The 21,779-nt window shown below is 39.6% G+C and overlaps 1 protein-coding gene across 8 annotated transcripts in view; it reads left to right on the top strand.

The window, feature by feature from the left end:
- SCAR2 (SCAR homolog 2) overlaps positions 1-21,779 on the top strand; it is a 114,129-nt gene that overhangs the window by 79,773 nt on the left and 12,577 nt on the right. For all 8 annotated transcript variants that reach the window (XR_016261809.1, XR_016261808.1, XR_016261807.1 and 5 more), the window contains exons 4-5: positions 3,555-3,678; positions 3,826-3,958. Coding sequence is in view for 4 of the 8 variants with exons in the window: in XM_089436791.1 (XP_089292917.1) it covers positions 3,555-3,678; positions 3,826-3,958 (257 nt within the window). In the remaining 4 variants the exon portion in view is untranslated. The remainder of the gene's footprint in view (positions 1-3,554; positions 3,679-3,825; positions 3,959-21,779) is intronic.

Raw genomic sequence — 21,779 nt, 5'->3', positions numbered from 1 at the left:
GTGTAACTAGGTTCGATCTTCATAATGACTTGTGTAGCTATGATTTTATTTAGTTGATGTAAAGAAGAAAATAAAATTATTTTTGTAATGCTTGAATCATGGGTTTCATGATCAAATAATTTTATTTTTTTAGTTAATCATCATAAAGTCTATTGAGTCAATGCCAAAAATTGAAGACCCATTTGGGCATGTAATTCATGGTAAGAGAAAATTTGTTAACGCTCCAAGACCATGTCAGAAGTTCTCCTTGAAGTCGGCCTATGGATGATTTTGGAAAGGCATGTCGGCCTTGCACAATTAGAAGCCGACTTATTTTGATGGACAAACCACTATATATAGGGTAGTTCGGCCTCACTTAGGGAACAACTCGATCAAGGATCTAAAATAGAAGAGAAGGTGCGAGAAACCTAGGAGAAGAAGCCTCACATCAAGCAAGGAGAAGGAAGTCAAGGAGACGAATTGTATTGATCTATTTTTGGGCAAGATATCCTTCACACGTGCGGAAAAATAGGTGTCATCTATTGCAGGAAGCCGAAGTCATCACAGTCAACTTAGAAGACCGAATTAAGGAGAAAACCAAGTCAATAATACAAGCCGAATTGCAGAAAGGGATGACTACATCCTAGCGAAGGGAATCAAGGTGTTAATCTCTCTCTCATGCTGCAACTAGGGTTTCTGAAGAAGGACCAAGAGTTGCAAATCTGAACCAAGGGACGAAAATTTGAAGGATAGCTGAGATAGTGGGAAGAGGAGGAAGTTTAACCATCGTTAACTCAAGGAAGGAGTCGAACTTAGAAGGCTTGTGACTTGGTCTTGGAGAGGTTGTTGTGTCAAGGGTCTTGGTCTTGGTATTCGTCATTTGAAGTCTCTATAAGAAGAAGAATTCGTTTTGGGTTTTCCTCTCAAGTTGGAGAGGTTTTGGCCCTGGCTGATCGCCTACATTCTGTGTGTCTTGTTTCCTTACTGTTTATGCTTTGGTTGCTGTTTGATGATGAAGAACACTATAATAATCTAAGCACAGACAAGAACCTAATCTAAATAAGTAAAAAGCATTCAAAAGCAGTGATCATCTTGAAGAGAAATCACCTAATCCTAATGCCCTAGATTTCTCAACACGGATAAGTTGGTTCCCAACTTGTCTTTCATCTTCTCATTTTCATAGGGTCTAACCCCTATAGCTTGCTGTTGGGAGACTGCTAGAACGGAGTGGGCGGTGATCAGAGTGACAACCCCCGTCCTGAGTCGTTGTCGTGGTGCCTGTACAATTTGAGCGACAACAAGACTCAGATAGGGATGAAATTTATATTGTTGGAAAGCTCTTGATGAGCAGAAGATGATGACAATGTCATAAATAAGTTTTGAGGTGGGTAAAGAAAGAGGAAATTTGGTAACTCCCATCTCCATAAAGTTACCTTGGGGGTTGGGTTTGGATACCCTGCAGCCTTAATAGGTCATTAAAAGGCTGGGTGTGTTGCACATTGTAGGTCACTGTCCTAATCTTCCAAGTTAGTGTAAAACTTGTAGCAAAGTTTTTGTAGGATTCAGGCAAGCTCTGGGGGTTTTCTATGATCAGCTCTTTGTTTGAGGCTGTTTCTCCCATTTTGGAAAGCTGATTCTCGATCCTTGCATCATTTGGACATGTTCAGATGTTGAACTTGATAACTGAAGGCTGTAATGCTGATTCTGCCGCATTAAGACCATAGCATCATTCGTGTTTTCATATAATGCTGTAACTGACAGCCATGGTTCACTAGGATTCTTTGTATTGAACATTATGAGTAAAATTTCATCCAACAAACAAATTTAGCAATGTTAGCGCAGTCCTGCTTTTCTTTTAATCATAATCCGCATGAGCTGCAATATGAGTGGTGGTTGTTACCAAAGTACCATCAACAAACTCCAAAGATCTTGCAACATCTTTAGATTTCTAACCTCATGTTTCCAAGTGCCATAATTTTCAGTGGCCACAAGTTTTTCTGTTGAGGAATTAAGTAAATTGTTTACATTAGCCATTATGAAGATTGTATAGGGAAGAAGAAATGCATATTCTTAACCTGTACAGCTATTGCAGCTTTATTTTGGCCAGTCGCTTGTATTAAGAACCTGCGTCCCAATATACAGCTTGCCGTGGCTTTGCTCCTAACCCTATGAATCATCCTGTAGCAGGCCTTGTATTGTGGTATGACATTGTGCTGATTCCAGTCACAGGCAGACTGTGGCCTGTAATGACCCTCAAACCTCTTCATGTCTTTATGTGACCATGACCTCCTCCTGAAACGTCTCTTCTCTTGATGGTGTGGCCCTCACTAGTGCCTATACGAATCTAAAGTGGAATGTTGACCTCTAGCACTGACCTTCGTGTTTGTGTTGGGCTATAAACCTACTTGTCTCAATTAGGCTCTTACAGCAGAATGTGGGAAAAAAGAGCTAGAAATGGCATATACACACGATCAACAAGGGTTGGCGTGTAGATTTTTTGGGAGGGTGGAATACTGCATTAACTTACAGCTGTCCCTTTGGGTAAGCTGTTGCCTGTTGAGGAGTGTTTCTATGCCATCATAATCACCCATGACATGGACCTGGCCTCATTGACATCCACTTGGCAGGTTTTGGACATGATTCTGTGTGTTAAATATATGCTCAATCACCTTGCTGCTTGCTGCTAGACCACATTCCCATGGACTGGTAAATTAGTCTTACCATATACAAATACAAAATTTTGATTAGTCAACTCCACAATAAATTCAGAAGTGGTATATGACATACACTATTTTTATACAAACTTTCATTCATGCATGTAAGACGCATGTTGTCCATTGTATGACACATGGATAACCATCAAGAATACTTAAGCACATATGACATTATATCATGGCTTTTTTTAAATACATGAGGGTACATTGAGTATGATAAGTTATTAGGAATAATGAATGGATAAACATTAAGTTTTAATGAGAAGTCATATCAATAGTCTTTTTTGTTTGAAATATGATCGAAAACCTCATTATCTTGAATATGATCCGAAAATTCATTATCTTGAATATGATTGGTTATGTTCAAATCCACTCAAGCAAGAATGGAAATACATAAGACAGGAATTCTGAACATTTTTGTTGGCCTGACTACTGATATTTGACCACTTTTGAGTATTGAGACATAGAAACTCTTTTCAATTTAGGGCGTGATGATGCAATTTGTTCACAGTTGAAGCTCCTTGATAAAGCATCTCTTGCATTCTCTTCTTAAATGCTGCCATATCCTGCAACTTTGAATATTACGTTTCATTGAACACAATAAATATTATTATTTTGTTAATTCTGTACACTTATGTATGTGCAAAAGCATTTCCTTGTTTTTTTGAACCTTAATACAGTCAAAATAATCCAATCTTTATGAGTAATAAATCCTTACAATTGGTTCAAGATGAGTTGATACTTTGTGGTGAAAACAGACTTATCTTATGTTTTTGAAATCAGATTCTTAGCAAATTGTTCTTATGTTCCTTGGGAAATACTATTCAGGTTTGACGACCAATGTAAATGCTTGACTTGCAGGTGTTGACTGGCATGCTAGTATTCGTAATGATCAGAATCATCTAACTCAAGGTGACTTGCCCCGATTTATTCTCAACTCATATGAGGAATGTAGAGGGCCTCCACGACTATTTTTATTGGACAAGTATGATGTTATATTCATTCTTATAGATACGTTTCTCTTAAAAATTTACCATTTTATGGACAAAGTCTCTTTAATGTGCATGTTAATGGCACTGAGTTTGGCTTACCACAAGTACTTAAACAAGTGGGCGTTTTTGTATACTTTCAGGTTTGATGTTGCTGGTGCTGGAGCTTGTTTGAAAAGATACACAGACCCTTCTTTTTTTAAAATGGAATGGGCTAGCTCCGAACTGATTAAAGCTGAAAAAGCTCAAAGAGAAAAGAAAGCACGCAAAGTGAAGGTACTAGTTTCTATATGGAAGAACTCGATCAAACAGTTTCTGCACTCACTGTTGATGTTTGATAGGAAGTAGCAGTGATTTATACAGTATTTGTTTTCGCATTCCGACAATGATCGTTGCTCTTGAAAAAGATATACTCCTAGTAAACAATTTGACATTATTTTCCAGAAATTTGTGTTTCCTATCCTCAGCATTAACTTTATTTTCCAGCTATGACACCCTCCATTGAAAAGATAAAAAATGTCTGACTTGTCAGGCTTAGTGCCGTATTGTGTCTACCTGGTGATAGGTTTGGACTTTGTTGACTTGCTTACTTTAAAGAAAACCTAGTTCGACTTTTTGAATTTTCCTTGTCTAATCCTCCTTATCAGAAGGAACATCCATGTGTATATTAATCTTATTGCATTCTTTCTAAGGTTTTCCAACAAGTTGGTGCATTAATTATAAACAGAGATCATGTAATTACTTTCTTTGTTTTTTCACATCATTACATAATTGGTTCACTTTTCAATTGCATTGAATCTATGTTGAAATCTTTGCAATCTCCTAGGTTAGAAATATTATTGAAGAGAGCCATAAGAGAGTGTGAGGAAGCTTCCTTTACAAAAGCACCTTTAGATCAAAGCCCATATTGACCTGTTGAAGCCTTCTAGGCTCATGTGCCTTATGTTTCCAAAAGTAATAAGTGCACCATCTGCAAGACCCACCAAGAACTGTCAAGAGGTTTCAAGAGCAAATCAGGACCCTGAAAATCAAACATTTTGTAATGATCTAAAATTTGACATTGATACTGTATGCATACTAGTCTTCCCAAAATATGATCACCTTGCTAAAAATGGAATGCTAAAAATATGCCATGGCCTCGGATTCTATTGCAATTTGAGCCTTGAACATATCTCCATTTCTAGGTCTCCAAAAAATTAAAATGTAACTACCTTGCCATTTGGACCAATTTCTAAATAAGAAATGCTCAGAAAATAGATTTTTTATTTAAAAATAGTAACTTCTCTTATTTTCCTCAAATTTGAACCACATGCCTATCTTCATAATGGGTCACCAAATATATGATTAGATTCAGAAGAAGATGATTTCAAGGAATCAAATTTTGAAATCAAGAAAGTGAAGAAGACATTGATCTGACCACTTCCATTTAGGGGTCTTTGACCTTCCATACCTACCCATAATGGTACAATGAATTTGTTGGTATGCGGCACCTATTGCCACTGAAAACCTGCTTAATTGACATGAAAATATAATTGTGGCATGTGCTCTAGGTATACTTGTTTGTGAACTTCTTTCCCTAAAACATTTCCAACTGTTAACACTCTAACGTATAAAAAACTGTGATCAAGTGCCAAGTCTGGATGTCACTCACAAATTGTCAATGCCAAATGATGGATGAACCAACCAATCCCGATTCCCTCCCCTAATGTGCCGCTTATAAATTGTCAACGTCCAATGATGGATTGACCAATCAATCCCTCTGCTAATATGCCCACAACCCATCTTTGATGAGTGACCCAGATGGATTTTGGGAAAATCCACTTTGGGTGCTAACAAGTCAAAGGGACTGAGTAGAGAAAGTATTTATAGCAAAAATATGTGCTGGATGTGGCATTCCTAATAGGAGAGAAAAATGAATACAATATAGAAAAACACGAAATGACATATAGACTATATAGACATGACCTTGTGGCCCCAACATTACCCCTTCAAAGATGAGCATTAGGCCTTGAGTAGCTTCCACATGATATTACAATTTTCGCTGAGCCTCTAGATGTTGAAACGATGAGCTTGAATGCTTGGGTGTTGGACTATTTGATGTTGTGCTCAGATGGACCCAAGATGCCCCCAAGTTGGCCTTAACCCTATTTGTTGTATGATACCTTGTTCTGAAGCCCAAATGAGGATGGTTATCACTAAGATGAGTTGAGAGGGCTAGCATGCCCATCTTTGATGCCAACACTTGCCTTTAGAGGTGCCATGTCACTAGGATATGCATGCAAATGGTGATGTAGGGCCTCTCTTGGACGTTGTCATGGTGAAGGAAGGACCTTTTGGAGATGTACGCACACAATTTGAGACTTTCTTGGAGTGAGGAGCACTCATGGACCCTTGCCCTAGTTTCTTGATGTCTCATTGCCTATTTTGGAGGATGACATCATGACGAAGACCATTTTTCTCCCACATGTGTGGGCTATTTATGGCATTTTGTTATGTTTTAAAGCTATTTCAAGGTCGGCGTGTGACCTTTGACCTAGTTGAATGCTCAAGTAAACAATTTTAGGGCTTTTTCTTGTAAAATTAGTGAAATAAGGCGTGGTTACCTGCTCTACTTGGTGGGTCAACAACATCCATTGAGAAAAGCCTGCCTCTCTCCCTATAATGGGTACACGTGGCCAAAATTTGTTGCAAGTCTTGTCTATGTACTCCTGGAGAAGGTTGTTGCTTGAAAATGCTACAGCTCGGCTTGCTGTCACAACATCTGTTTGCACCTTATCAATGGGTAGACCCAAAGATGGATGCACTGCCATCTCCCTCGCGTGATAGGAAACTCCACGCTCTTCCAATCCACTAATCTCTTGCCAAATTGTCCTGTCATACTCCAGCATCGCGAGCATCGTCACCTTGCTAGTTGTCTGTACATCTATTTGCTCCTCATCAACGACTGACCCCAAGGGTGGTTGTTCATCCTCCATCATCATGGGTTCAATATGAACCTCCAGCTGGATCTCCCAAAAAGGCTCATCATGCATACTGTGCGCCTCATCCTCCTTAGCTGACCCATGCTCCATCATATGCTGCTCATGCTGACTCATCACTTGTGACACACTATCTTGAATGTCTCTATATGAGTCTGGCCTGATGTTAATGAATCACCATGACTCAAGCTCCTTTATGTGCTCTCTATGTTGAATCATCAGCCGCTCCTTGTACTCCTTTACCACACATGGATGCATATCTGGGCTACTGTCATCAACTCCATATGATTGCTCGTGCTCCTCTAAGGTATCATCGTATGAACCTATGGACTCGTCCAACGAAGAATCCTCATCCTGACAAACAAAAAGAATGTCTCCCTGTTCTACTGTTGTCATCTCCTCAGTGTCACTCAAGCATGAGTGGTCGGGTCCCCAAGGTCCTTTGCAAATGAAGTAAAGTCCCTTCCTCCTCATCTCATTCTTGCTGCATGAGCCTCCAAAACTGAGCTGCTCCTCCCTGGTCAACTGTCTCCTGAACAACCCAATGTTCTTCTCAACCAACCTCTTAGCTAGAGCATAAGCAACAAGTGAGACCAACTGCTCTCTCCTCCAAACAAACAACAATCGAGACTGCAACTCTCGACAGATGGCATCACAACCTCTCATACATGAAGACAAGATGGACTGCATGTGTGCTATGACTCTGTCAGGATGATGTTTCCTAATGCTGAAGAAGCATTGGAACATCTGCAAGATCAAATCGTCATACTCCAGATCAAACAAGATCTCATAAGTTCTAGTCATAGCCATGCCACCTAGAATATCAAGCTTCTTCCCAAAGGTAGAGATTGCACTGTGGTCCAAGTCCTGGAAAGTTTCTACTATCAGCCTGAACACTCTCCTCATAACACAATTAGTGTAAGGCACTATAGGGGTGGTTAGTCTCATGATGTTACTGAGACAAGATGCAACGGGAAGTCTAATCCCTTCACATGTTTCCTCCAAGAATTTGGGTTGTATGAGAGCAAGCATAGCTGGTTTTAGCGCCCAAATTAGTTCCTTCCCTTCTAATTGGCTTACTTTGGAAAGGCTTTCTTTGACTGTCTTCTTTTTTTATTTCTTTTTTTTTACAAAACTGGCGAAATAGAGAAACTCCAACTTTGTGTAGTGAAACGCTTCAATTGTGACGACAACAAGGTTGGCGAAGGATTAATGGCCAAAGGCCGGATCAAACTGGTTCTCTTTAGCGGTTGAGTGTCCAGAGGATCAAACAACTCTGATACCAATATAATGACCAAAAGTCGTAAACACAACAAAAATCTTTAAAATACTTTAAAGACGTAAATGTCCATTGTAAGACATGTAACTGTATATTGTATATTGTATATTGAATTGATGTAAGATATGAGATGATTACAAATGAGACCGAGGGCCTGCTTATATACCCTAGGCAAGTGCCATTTCATGAATGGTCATGTCTCTAAGACATGCCTCTTCATTACTAACTAACTAACCATTAGTTAATTAATTATTAATTATTATTATTATATGAATTATATTCATAACACAACTAAGGAAGTTTTTATTAGTGTTCTTTGACAACCTTCTCATTTACAGCAAGACATGGGATGATCATTTGAGGCATTTGGATACAATTTTGAGCATTGTGCGGGAGCCATCTCTCTATGCCAAGGTGTCAAAATGTGAGTTTGGGTTGACGAAGATTCTTTATTTAGGACACATAATCAGTGCAATGGAAGTACAAGTTCATCAGGAGAAAATTTAGGCAATATTGTATTGGCCCACACCCAAAACCCTAACAGAATTACATGAATTCCTTGGGATTTGCAGCTACTACCGACAATTCATTAAGGGTTTCTCTTAGTTAAGTGCACCCTTGACAGGATTAACCAAAAGAGGAGCATTTAGGTGGACTGAAGAATCTGACAAGATGTTTAACTAGTTCAAAGAAATAATGAGCTCATGTCCAGTCTTGGCTCTTCTTAACTTTTGTCAACCATTCACATTGGAATGCAATGCGTCGAGGGAAGGAATAGGGGTTGTCTTAATGAAAAATGGTTACCCTATCGCATTCGAAAGTCGGAAGCTTCAGGACACAGACAAACTTTAATCCATATATGACAAGGAGATGTTGGCTATCATGCATGCTTTGGCAAAGTTCAGACAATATTTGGTTGGAAATAGGTTCATACTCAAGATAGACCACAACAACTTGTGTCATTTCTTGGGGCAAAAGGACCTTAACGAGCGACAACAGAAATGGGTAAGAAAGATCCAAGCTTATGACTTTAATATTGAGTATGTGAAGGGAAAGAAGAATGTTGTGGCCGATGCACTTTCCAGGAAGCAGTTGCATGTGCCCTCATGGAACTCACAGAAGATTGGAAGGCACACCTCATAGAGAATATGCCAATAACCAGTTTGCTTGCACACTAATCGATGAGATCATTTGGGATGATAGATACAAAATAATTGATGGAGTCATTTATTATAAAGACATGATATACTTGGTTCCTGAATCTACACTTAAGGAAAAGATTTTGAAGGCTACACATGATTTTCCTTTGGCTGGGCAACAATGATTTTTCAAGACATATCAACAAATTTGGGAACGATTCTCATGGAAAGGGCTCAAGGAAGATGTGATGAAATACGTCAAGAAATGCATGAAATGCCAACGAGATAAGGTTGAGCATACACACCCTGCAAGTCTTCTCCAACACCTACCAATCCCGTAACAAAAATGGGGCAACATCTTGATGGATTTCATCACAGGGTTACCCAAAACGCAAGGGAAGGACTGCATTTATATAGTGGTAGGCAGGCTTACTAAATTTGCACACTTTTTTTCCATCTCTGTTGATTATTCGACCAAACAAGTGGCATAATTGTTTCCAAAGAAGTCTTTGCACTGCATGGGATGCCAAAGGATATAGTCAGGGATCCTGACAGTAGACTTATGGGCGCATTTTGGCAAGAGGTTTTCAGGCTAAGTGGGAACTGAACTGACCCCTAGCACTAGCTATCACCCTCAAATTGACGGTTAGGCAAAAATTGTGGATAAGTGGATTGAAGGGTACTTACACAACTATGTGACTAGTCAGCAAAAGGCATGGATTAAGTGGTCGTACCTTGGGGAGCGTTGTTACAATGCCACCTACCACTTATCCATTGGGATGACTCCCTTCAAAGCTCTATATGGATATGATGCACCATTTTTCATCAACAAAATTTTTGGAGACAACAAAGAACCTCTTGCCAAAGACTGGATGTAGGAGAGTCAGGATATTCTTAGGGTACTCAAGGAAAACATACAAGTTGCTCAAAATTGGCAGAAGTTGTACGTCGACTAACATAGAACAAAGTACAACTTTGAGATAGGAGATCTTGTTTTCTTCCGATTGTAGCCCTATAGATAGTCTACTCTCAAGAAGAGTGGAGCACAAAAATTGAAGTTGAGGTTTTATGGGCCTTACAAAGTTATCTGTAGAGTGGGCGAGATGGCATATGAGTTGGAGCTACCAAGTGACAGCAAAATCCACAATGTATTCCTTGTATCATTCCTCAAGAAGGTAGTGGGTCAATAGGTCAGCACCTTTGTCGAATTGCCACCATTAGATGAAGAGGGTCAACTGGAACTGATTCTGGAAACAATCATGGCCATGAGGGAAAAGAAGTTAAGGGGAAGAGTAATTCCAAAATATCTCATCAGATGGAAGAATTTACCAAAGGAGGATGTGACATGGGAAGGAGAGCGGATTTTGCAGCACTCGAACTTGCAATTGCTTGAGGGAAAGCAATTTCGGGCAGGGGGGACTGTGATATCCTCAACGAATTGAGGACAAAATAAGACTCATTAGCCTATCCTTCCCTGTAGGCTATAGTCCACCTAAAATGGGGAAAACCCCCAAAATTACCCATTGTTGGGCAAGTTTTGGGGTAGCTAGGGGGAAAACCCAAGAATTGGGGTTTTGAGTAAGATTTACTCAACCGTTTATGAAGATGAAACCCCTCAAGGAAGCTTATAGATAAAGGAGGATTGGCTTCTTTTTGGGACATCAAGTGTGATCATCTTATTTTGTTTTTGCACATTAGCTGTGAGGGTTTTAAGACCCCTATCTTCTTGTCAATTTCAGTGGTGAAAGATTCCACCCTAGTTGACAACATTTTGCCTTTTCTCTTTGCTCTAATCATAGGAAATATCATCTGGAAAAACAACGAAATTTTTATGGGATCTGGATTTTGGTTTTTGGCACAGGACGCTCCTTGAAAAGTTAGCAAAGCCTTTTGTTGATCTTATCTGACCGCATGAACTCTCTGCTTCAGGTAGTGAAGGGTATCATTATTTGATCTTTGTTCTCGCTACAGGTTGTTATCCAAATTGAAGGAAGAGGAATTCCGAAGGGCTTTATGACAGTTCAGTTGCATTTTGAAACACAATCTCGGTATTCGCATGGTAAAAAGGGCAACCTGTTGAAGAATCAAATTCCTCTAAGGTATTTGAAGATCTCTGTCTTTGGGTTGCAGGTTGTCCAATTCATAAACGCTGTGAAGTCCATAAGGAATCCGTGAAATCCGCTTCACATATTACGGGAGAATGAAAATCCTTGAAGTTGAATTCTTGGTCAAATTGAGATTAATTTCTGTGGCCTAGTGTGGACGATGATGGGCATTAGTTTGTGGTCAACCAAGTCAACACTTTGCTGAAGCAATGCGCACTACGAACTTCTTGAACGGAATAGCTAGTATCAAAAGGCCCAGTACGTGATAGTCGAAATAACTTAGATGTAGAATTACTTGTGTTAGGAGTTTGGTTAGGAAATCAAACATTTGTCTTGAAATATATTTAGCAGATCGACGCTTCATAACTGTGGGGACGATATTATGTTTATGTAAGATTATTGAAAAATTTGAATTCCTCATGTGTCATATTGATCTGTTCATTTTGTCATTTAATTAAGGTTTGTTCAGTCTGTCGCACCAATAAGAGGATTAACTGTAGAATTCTATTAATTGCGATGAATTATTGCATATTGGGAAAAATTGGGTAAAAAAACCCTATTATCTTGTGCAAAAAATTGCCCTAGATTATTACACGTGAGCCATCTATGATCCATTGTGATATGTGTTATCTAATAGAATATGAATTACAAATAATTGCTAGCCATACTGTAATAGATGCGACCATTTTGTAATGTTGTGTGTCAAATTGAAATTTGTGCGAGCCATACCATATTATATGCAACAATACTTTAATGTTGTAGGTCAAACTGAAATGTGTGCGAGATGTACCATATATATGTGACCATACTGTAATATATACGAGCCATACTATAATGTATGCAACCATACTGTAATATATATGAGCCATACTATAATGTATGTGACCATACTGTAATGTTGCGGGTCAAACTGAAATGTGTGCAAGCCATACCATAATATATACGACCATACTGTAATATATAAGAGCCATACTATAATGCAGTGTTGAAAATATTAGTATAGGCAAAATATGGGGGGGGGGGGGGTCCTGAAAACATCTTATCGGCGAAAATATCGACAAAATATCAACATAAAAATGCATAATATATTCATTTTGTTTTAGTTTTTTAAACATATAAAGCAATATCAACATGAAATAAACAGACTGGCACATAAATATGAAGAAAGCACTAATATATATATGATATAGTGGATGTAAAATAAAAATGATACATCAAAGGCAATGTTCCACCAAGACTCCGGGACGGGGAGACGCGGGTGTGGGGAGACGCACAAGGGGGACGTGTGGGAGTACGCTCAAATTTTAGGGAAATTTAAGGGGGATGGGGGGACTTCAGGGTATATATATAATTTTTCCTTTTTAATATATATATATATATATATATATATATATATATATATATATATTTCAAATTCATAATCAATAATGAAAGCATAAATGTAATGATACATACATAATTGAATTAAATAATGAAATACATTGATCCATGCTCATCATCCTTACTAATACATACATGATTCATCCATAGACCACGAGATTCAATGTGAAATACTCCAATCCATATTCATTATTCACCATTCTAGAATCTACATTGATTTAAAAATTAAATTCATCATTCGTCATTCTAGATTCTAAATTGATTTAACATTAGAACTCATCATTCATCATTCTAGAATCTAATTAGTACTAAACAAAATAGACTATAATAGATACTGAAATCTGAATACTGGAATAGTAAATTGATATAACTAAAACTCAAAAACAGTGGAGTGATGAGTCTAAAAGTCACTCTAAAGTACAAAGAGGGCTTGGTGCTCTTGATTAAATACTAAATCCATACCCTTGTACATGACAAAATGCAATGGAAACATTGCAATCCATCGAATCTTGAATTCTTGAAAAACTGTTAAGTCCGCTGGATTTTGAGTGAGATCTAAAATTCTACTTTCTCCATATGAAATCCAATGAGTTCGGAACCACTCTCAAACATCCTGAGTCATTTCATGGTAATGTTAAAAATTTAAGTAAAAGGATGAAAATGAAAGATAAAGGAGAATGTCACTTTTACGTTAAGAATTTAACATTACCATGAATTGCATAGCATTTGTAGGGAAATATGGTCAAATACTAGGTTTTCCCTGTCATAAATCATTGTTTACAAGTAAATTTAACAGGGGACGCATAACCCATATTGAGGAGGGACGCCCAGGCGTCCCCCACACTAGGGAAACATCCCCCCTGTGTCTCCTCGCGTCTCCCCAAAAGGGGGACGTGGGGAAATGTTTCCCCAGACGTCCCCCCGTCCCGGGTGCGAGGGGTGCGCGTACCCGACCCTGGGGGACGCGTCCCCGTGGAACATTGATCAAAGGGGATACCAAATCCCGTTGATCCTTGATAATTGTCCAATCAAGGACTCAAATGTAGAGAACCAATACAAAATAACATCACATATATAAAAGTATCTCATCATCATGAGTGATATGTAATAAAACAAATAAAACTAGCAGCTAGCTATCTGAGATCAGCTCCCGCTCCCCCTTTTATGGGAGAACATGATGGGCTGTTTGCTACGCCTGCCCCTAGCAGTAGAAGGTCCTGATCCTGAACCTAATGTCAAATAATGATTGTTGGGTATGTGATTGTGCTCTCCTATATCTATAGCAGATAGTGTTGACGTTGACACTCCCATAGTGTCCTCCTCCTCCTCCTCTTCCTCTTGCTCCTCCTCCTCATGTTGCTCCTCCATCGAGTCCTCCTCCTCTTGTTTCCATTATTCTAATGGTTCCTCTAACCATGTAGGTGACTCCTCCAAGATGGGCACCGCAGACTCCACCCTCCACTGGGACAATACATCAATATTACCTAAGGAAATGACATCTAGATCCATTGGTTTTTCTATTTGCTTCACTCAAAGTCAGATATTGTAATGCACATACACTAAATCATTGACGCATGAGAATTCCAACCTGTAAGGGTGTTAAAAAAACTAACGAGTCTTGACTCTTGACACTTGAGGGTCATAAATTAAAATTACAATAAATGTAATTGCTCAATTGAAGGTTGGAGCTCAAAGTTATACCTATTGCTCTCTTTTGAGTGATTTTCTCAAATACACTCCAATTGCGCTCACACCTTAAAGAGCTACATGTTTGACTCAGGATTCTTATGGTCAATTTTTGCAAATTTGGTGCCCTTGCACCATAACTTAGCCACCAAATATCTACAACAAAATAAAGAAATAAAAAGTTAAAAAGTTAAAATATAATTAAACTTCCAAATAAAACATAATTGAATTTTAAAAATCTAGAATTATAAAAAAGTAATTCTAAATTGAAAATTCTAGTGAGTCATGACTTGTCACTTACGTGGCATGAAGAGTGTCCTTTCCCTAATAGCATCATTAAAGCCAAATAGGCCAACACAATCTCGATAAAACCGTATCTCGCGATTGATTTTGTTACGAAGCTCAGGGTTAGGTACCATCCTATGAATATAGGAATGGAGCCCTTCCATCACCTCGCCACCAAAATCGAAGCCGCATTTGTATGAAAATGCGAGGTTGGGATAGAGAGTTGCTGCATGAATGGGTCGATGAAGCATCCCTGTCCAACGTCTATCAATCACATCCCATAACATCATTTGTCTATTAAACCCAACAAAACCCTTGTATGCATAATAAGCACGAATGACCTCCTTGGCCCTATCCATGGCCTCATACAAATAAGCCATTACAGGCTTGTCCCCATCTACCAATCTCAAAACCTTTACTATAGTTTCACTAATTGAGCACACTTCTTCTACTGCATGCCAAAACATGTCAGTGTACACCACTTTTGCATTTACTCTCCCTTTCTGTCTCTTGTTGTATCTACAATCATGTCACTCATAAAAAATAAACATTTGCTTCAACTCAAACTGGCATCGAGGCAAAGACTGAAGAGTAATAAAGTTGGTGGAAAAACATGTGATTGTAGGATGCCGCAACTCCTTGTCTCTAGTGTATCCCCTCATGAGGCTAAGAACAAAAGCATGGTTATATATAAACTTGGGGACGCTCCTAGCCATATCAATGACCTCCTTGATGAAGTATGGTTTCCCCATATCCTCAAGAAACAAATTGATACAATGTGGTGCACATGGAGTCCAGAACAATGTGCGGTGCCTCCCCTTATGCATCCTGCCGGCATACACATAATTAGCTGCATTATTTGTTACGACTTGCACCACATTCTGCACACCAATCTCTTGGATGAACCCATCTAACAACTCACATATCATTGTTTCATTTGATGCATCCACTGATTTAATAAACATGGTACCTTTAGGACGATGTACCAAGAAATTTAGGAGGGTCCTACCCTTCCTATCTATCCAACCATCATACAACACTGTGCTTCCAGACACCTCCCATGTCTATTTCAACTCCGCCAATCTAGAGTTGATGTCTTGCTTTTCTGCTTGAAGGATTGGCCCCCGCAACTCCTCATATGTAGAACTTTTGGACCCTGGGCCCACAATAGAAATAGCATTACACATTGGTTGCCAAAATGGATTGGTTTTGGTGATGCTGAGAGGCAAGTCGCTCCAAAAAAGACACCTCCCCATAACTCTATTTTCTTCTTGCTTCTGTTGTTTTTTAACAACTGATTTTATGGAAGGTTGTGCTCCATGTTCAGTTCGTGGAACAAATAAGGATGACCTCCCACTCCCAGTAACATTAGCACTAGCAGGTAACACTGTGGAGCCCATCCCACTACCCTCAACCTCAAAATTGGAAGGAGATATCCCAAAAGATTTACCTGCACGTTCAACCTTGTTTCTTTCTGCCTCTTCTTTCTTTCTATCTTTTTCCTCAATTGCTTGAAGAGATTTTTGTATAAGCTCCGCACTAGATTCCAAACAAAGCCCAACTTCATGTCCAGGGAGTCTAGCCAGATGGTATTTCAATTGCGTAACCCCTCCTGTCATCTTGTCCCCACACAATTTGCATGTTAGATATGCCCGATTTGTCCCACCATCAGGTTCCCCATACTCCCAAAATAGGTCCAAGGGCTTTGGCATATTTGTAGTGGATTAATTCAAACCTAGGGCACCAAAAAAAATTGGCATTAAAAAATAACAACCACCTCATTTAAAAAATATATATTTTTTACTACATTACTTGCAATGAATAATGGCAATAAGAGGGTGCATAAGAAAGTTAAAAAATGAAAAATTAAGCTTGTTGTCCAAATATGGAGAAAACCCTTGCATTGGCTCATGGGCATGAAAATCATAGCAATTGAACAATGAAGCAAAATGTTGGTAGGCAAAGAGGCAAGCAAGCATAACCCTAAATCTATGAAAAAAATATTTAACATATGGGTTTTTAAGAACATACCTGTTAATGGAAAAAATGAAGTTTGTCTCACTGTTCTTGAATCTTTGACCCACAATTTTTTTTGGTTGGTGATGATAATGGTTGTTTGATCTTCAACCCTCCTTGAAAACCACAACAAAGCTCTTCCCCTTCCTTCTCCAAGACCAACAAAGCAAAACGACAAAAAAAACCACAAAAAACACTTTTGTAGCTCGGCCCCTGCGCGCTCGATGATATTTTACATTGTTGTGCGATATTTTGGCAATATATCGGTGATATTTACTCTGTGATATATTGTTTTGCCGAAAATATAGCGATATTTTCAAATATCTGCGATATTATCAACACTGCTATAATGTATGCAACCATATTGTAATGAGGAGCAAGCCACAAAACTAAACCATAGAGTGCGAGCTACAAGCCATAGTAACAATCCATAGAAAGCGTGCCACAGAACTAATCCATAGAATGTGTGCCATAGAACTGAGCCAATAAAACCCATATGCGAATTACCACAAAAAATAGAACATATAAATTGCAGAGCCTTGTGTTCAAATGAGGCATATTGATGGGAAATTTAGTTGTTTCAATATGTGAAAAGTCGCATCCATTAGGGAGGCCGACGTGAGCAATATGAAAACCGATTTGTAGAGTCAAATTCAATTATTATTCAAATACAATTGACAATCCCCTTTGAAATTATTCGCCCAAATAAATTTTCCCTTCAATAATAATATATATTTGATCATTCTAGTTGGGGCATGATAGGCTTCTTTTAGGGCTATCGAAAATTCGTCCCATAGCTGCCCATATTTCAACAACAGGAAGCAGCAGATTGCTATTAATAATCATTTGACCAATAGAGCTGTGTCAACATATATGCAAAGTAACATGGCATATTGGTATCAACCTTCAAATTTTATCACACGAGCAAGTCACAATGCAAAAAGAGATGAACCATGACCCTAGATACTTTGGAACTGTGATGGAATTATTTGAAAACCATGTTGTATGGTTCTCCGTATGGGTGTGTGTGTGTCTTTGTGTTAAAATTGGCAACTAGGGCCAAACTCCATGTGGGTCACCTCATTTATGGCAGCTGATATTTTTACTAGATCCCTCATGTTGAGAGGTGTAGGATTGATCTAAAGATCATCCAATTCCGACAAGTATTTATGGAGATATGAATTTATTTGTATTTACTTGACAAAAATTGTCAATGTCGGCCAACAATTAAATGTGTGGCACACATGCCCAGTGAATCATATAAATACAAGAGAGGCTGATTCATTTTTTCATCATCTCATCTCACTCATTCCTCTCTCTCTCTCCTTAGCTTTGGGCTATACAAGGAGCAACTCACACGTGGGAAGGAGGAGGACACATTAGGGCAAGGAGGACGCTGAAAGGAGGACGCAGAAGCTGCTGAAGGTCTCTTTGACCTGCGTTGACCAAGCGTTGACTCATCAAGGGTGCGGTTTTGGTGTGGCTGCCTCTCCTAGGCAGGCCGCAGATTTTGGCACAAAAATCAAGGCAATCCGTCCACAGGTTTGACCAATGTTGACTGCCCTAGTTTTGGGCAGCAGGTTGACTTCAGTGAACAACAGCTTGACTGTGTTTTTGGGGCTGTTCAAGGGCTGTTTCCTCAGCCTATTCAGGGGCTAGTTGACTGGAAATTGACCAATCATATTGGAGGTCAATTCCAACTTGTTTGACCAAGTTTGACTTCGCTGATCTAGGGTTTGCTGCTGCTGATATAAAATTACAGAATTCTGATTTTGTACTTTCTTTCTACTGAACTATTGAAGATAAAAGAAGATTTGATCAAAGGGTTTCCCCGCATTGGGGTTTGTCCTTGGCTAGCCGCCACATCTTGTGTCTCTTGTCTTGGCTTGTTTTTTGTTGATCTTTTAATGTTCTATCTGCACTTTACTTAATGTATACGTGATTGCTAATCTGTGGCTAATAAGTAAAAAAGAAGTAAACTGCTCTAAGCATAGAACATACCATAATTTAACATGGTATCAGAGCTGAGGTGAAGACAAAGCCCAAGAAAGAGCAAGAGAAATCACTGAGGAGAAGGTTGGCAAGGCTATCATAAAAACTTCATGGGGTCCTCAACACTCTTCCCTGCCGAAGACAAGCTCTGTGAGAAGTTTGACTATCACGGATGGAAGATGTCTCTCGATCTGACTTTAGAAGATTAGGAAGTGTTGGACCATGTGAGAGGCAATATTGTTGCGCCTCCATCAAATGCATCCGTCGCTGCCAAAAGCAAGTGGTCCAAGGGAGAAGTCAAAGCAAGGAAGATCATCCAAGGCTCTATTGACAAGCGCCTGGTGGCCTATGTTTCCGAGCTAACAACCTCCAAGGAAATCTACGATAGACTGGTGAATTTTTTTAAAGTTAATGATGCAAATTAAGTTCCGTTCCTTAGAAATAAGCTTAAGGAAATTAAGAAGCGCAAAGATGAGAGTATGCAAGCATATTTCTTAAGGATCACCGAGATCAAGAATGATCTCCTATCTATTGGTGAAGTAGTTCTTGACAGGGAAATGACTATCACAACTCTTGGAGAACTGCCACCTGAATGGTACATATTCAGGACTACTCTTCTCAACAATAATGTCATCCCAAGATTTGAGGAATTGATGGCTAGATGTATTCAAGAAGAGACAAGGATAGAAGAGCAAGAAATGCCTGCACTTAAAGGCCATCCCTTTGCCTTTTCTTCTCATGCTAAAAGAAGAAACAATTCTGGGGCTAAATCCAAAGGAAAGGCTGAACCAAAGGGTGGAAGAAAAGGTCGTTGGTACAATTGCAACAAAATGGGCCACTATGCGAGGGAGTGCCCTGATAAAAGGGACTACACCATGACGATGACCAAAATCACTCTCAAGGCAATCAAAGGAATGGCAGGTCCAATGGTAGAGGTAAAAGAAATGTCGTAAATCAAGGAAGAGAACAACCCTTCAAGAAGGCAAGAAACTCCAGGTATGAATCTAATGTTGTTAACAACAAGCAAGATGAATAATGTCCATCAGCGGCCCTCTCTATTGCTGCTCCCCCAGACTCGCTGGGAAATTGGCTTATTGATAGTGGTGCCTCAAGGCACTTCACTGGTTACAAAGAAGCTCTCTCCAATTTGATAGAAAAGGAGACCAACTTGGAAATTGTTCTTGAGGACAACACAAAATATCCCGTGAAAGGCGTAGGGAATGTCACCCTTCAATTGAATCAGGGTAATACAATTCATTTGCAAGAAGTCCTATATGTACCTGATCTACAAAAGAACCTGGTGTCCGTTTCGGCTATGGAGGACAAAGGCTACAAGGTAACCTTCATCGATGGCAATGTACGTGTATGGAAAAAGAATTTTAAGGAAGCTTTCACTCTTGGATTTCGAGTCGATTCATTATATCAGGTCAGAGGAAGTCCGTTGGGTGTCATGTCTTGTGACACATCACTTTAGTCTGAACTATGGCATTGGAGGTTTGCTCAGCTTCATTATAGAGCTCTACCCAATGCAAGACAAATGGTGACAGGGATGCCCGAATTCCAAGTAGAGCAAGAAGGTGTATGTCCTGGATGTGCCGAAGGAAAGCTCAAAAGGGGACCATTCCCCTCAAGCCAAAGCAAGACCTTCGATATAATGCAGTTGGTTCACTTAGACATATCTAGTATGATGCCTGTGAACTCTTTGGGAGGATATTTATATTACCTCACTTTTACAGATGATTATTCTCGCAAGACTTGGATATACATCTTGAGAAAGAAGGATGAAGTGTTCACTTGGTTTCATCACTTCAAAGCCTTGGTCGAGAATCAAACCGAAAATAAGATCAAGATCTTAAGGAATAATAATGGGACTGAGTATGAATCCAATGAGTTCCATGAATTTTGCAAAGAGGCTGGCATTAAGAGGGAGACTGCAACACCATATACTCCTGAGCAGAATGGTGTGGCGGAAAGGAAGAATCGTACGATTGTGGAAGCTGTCCGTGCTATGCTTCATGATCAAAGACTTCCGAAGTTTCTTTGGGCCGAAGTTGCGGATACCGCCGTATATGTGCAAAACCGATGCCCTTATCAAGCATTGGGTTCCAAGACTCCCGAGGAGATGTTCACTGGTAAGAAACCTAATGTATCTCATTTTAGAATTTTTGAAAGTCCGATATATTTTCATGTGCCGAAGGAGAAGAGGAACAAATTGGGTGCAATCTTCGTGGGCTGTAGCGAAAACACTAAGGGCTATAGAATCTATGTGGCTGGTCAAAGGGAAATCGAGATTAGCCATGATGTGACCTTTGATGAAGATATGGCTCTTAGCAAAGTTGACAATCTTCCTATTCAAAGGGGATCTAAAGAAGCTGACACTAGGGAACCCAAGGGAAAGGAAGATGAGACGATGCCTGATGTGGAAGAACCTATGAATTCTATTGATCCCCCTCCGCAAGAGCCTTCGAGTCTTCATGGCTTAGGGGGACACTTGATGATGCTGAAGGGCACGTTGCACCAAGGAGAACCTTCTAGGAAAGTAAGAAGCCGACCAGGTATCAGGGATACTTGACCGTCATGAGCACGATCATCCAAAATGATCCTTCGTCATTCGCAGAAGCTGTCAAGCATTAAGTATGGAAGGATGCTATGACTGAGGAATATGAGTCCATCATGAAAAACGATGTCTGGGATGTGGTCTCCAGACCCCAGGACAAAGCAGTTGTTACTTCGAAATGGCTTTACAAGATAAAGCATGCAATTGATGGAAGTGTGGAAAAGTATAAGGCTTGTTTTGTTGCTCGTGGCTTCTCTCAGAAGGAAGGTATAAACTATGATGAGATATTTGCACCTGTTTTCGGATATACCACCATTCGCTTGATCATAGCCCTTGCTGCTTCGCAAGGATGGAACCTACATCAGATGGATTTCAAGACTGCGTTCTTGCATGGTTCGATCAAAGAGGAGGTCTATGTGGAGCAACTCGAAGGATTTGAGATTCATGATCGAGAATCTCATGTGTGCAGGTTGAAGAAGGGCTGAAGCAAGCACTCTGAGCGTGCTATGAGAGGATCGATAGCTACTTGATGAAGCTGGGGTTCACTAGGAGTGAAGCCGACCCTAACGTTTACTTTAAGGTTGAAGATGACAATCCTCTCATACTGGTGCTGTATGTTGACGACCTCTTTCTAATAGGTGCAGACCCTCTCATTCTCAAATGTAAGAGGGAGTTGGCTT

This window comes from Pinus tabuliformis, chromosome 5_2 (assembly GCF_031772625.1).
Source record: "Pinus tabuliformis cultivar Carrire ecotype Pingquan chromosome 5_2, CPIR1, whole genome shotgun sequence".
Classification (NCBI taxonomy): domain Eukaryota; kingdom Viridiplantae; phylum Streptophyta; class Pinopsida; order Pinales; family Pinaceae; genus Pinus; species Pinus tabuliformis.
The sequence above is the reverse complement of the archived record's forward strand: the minus strand, read 5'-3'. Positions and strand labels throughout refer to the sequence as shown.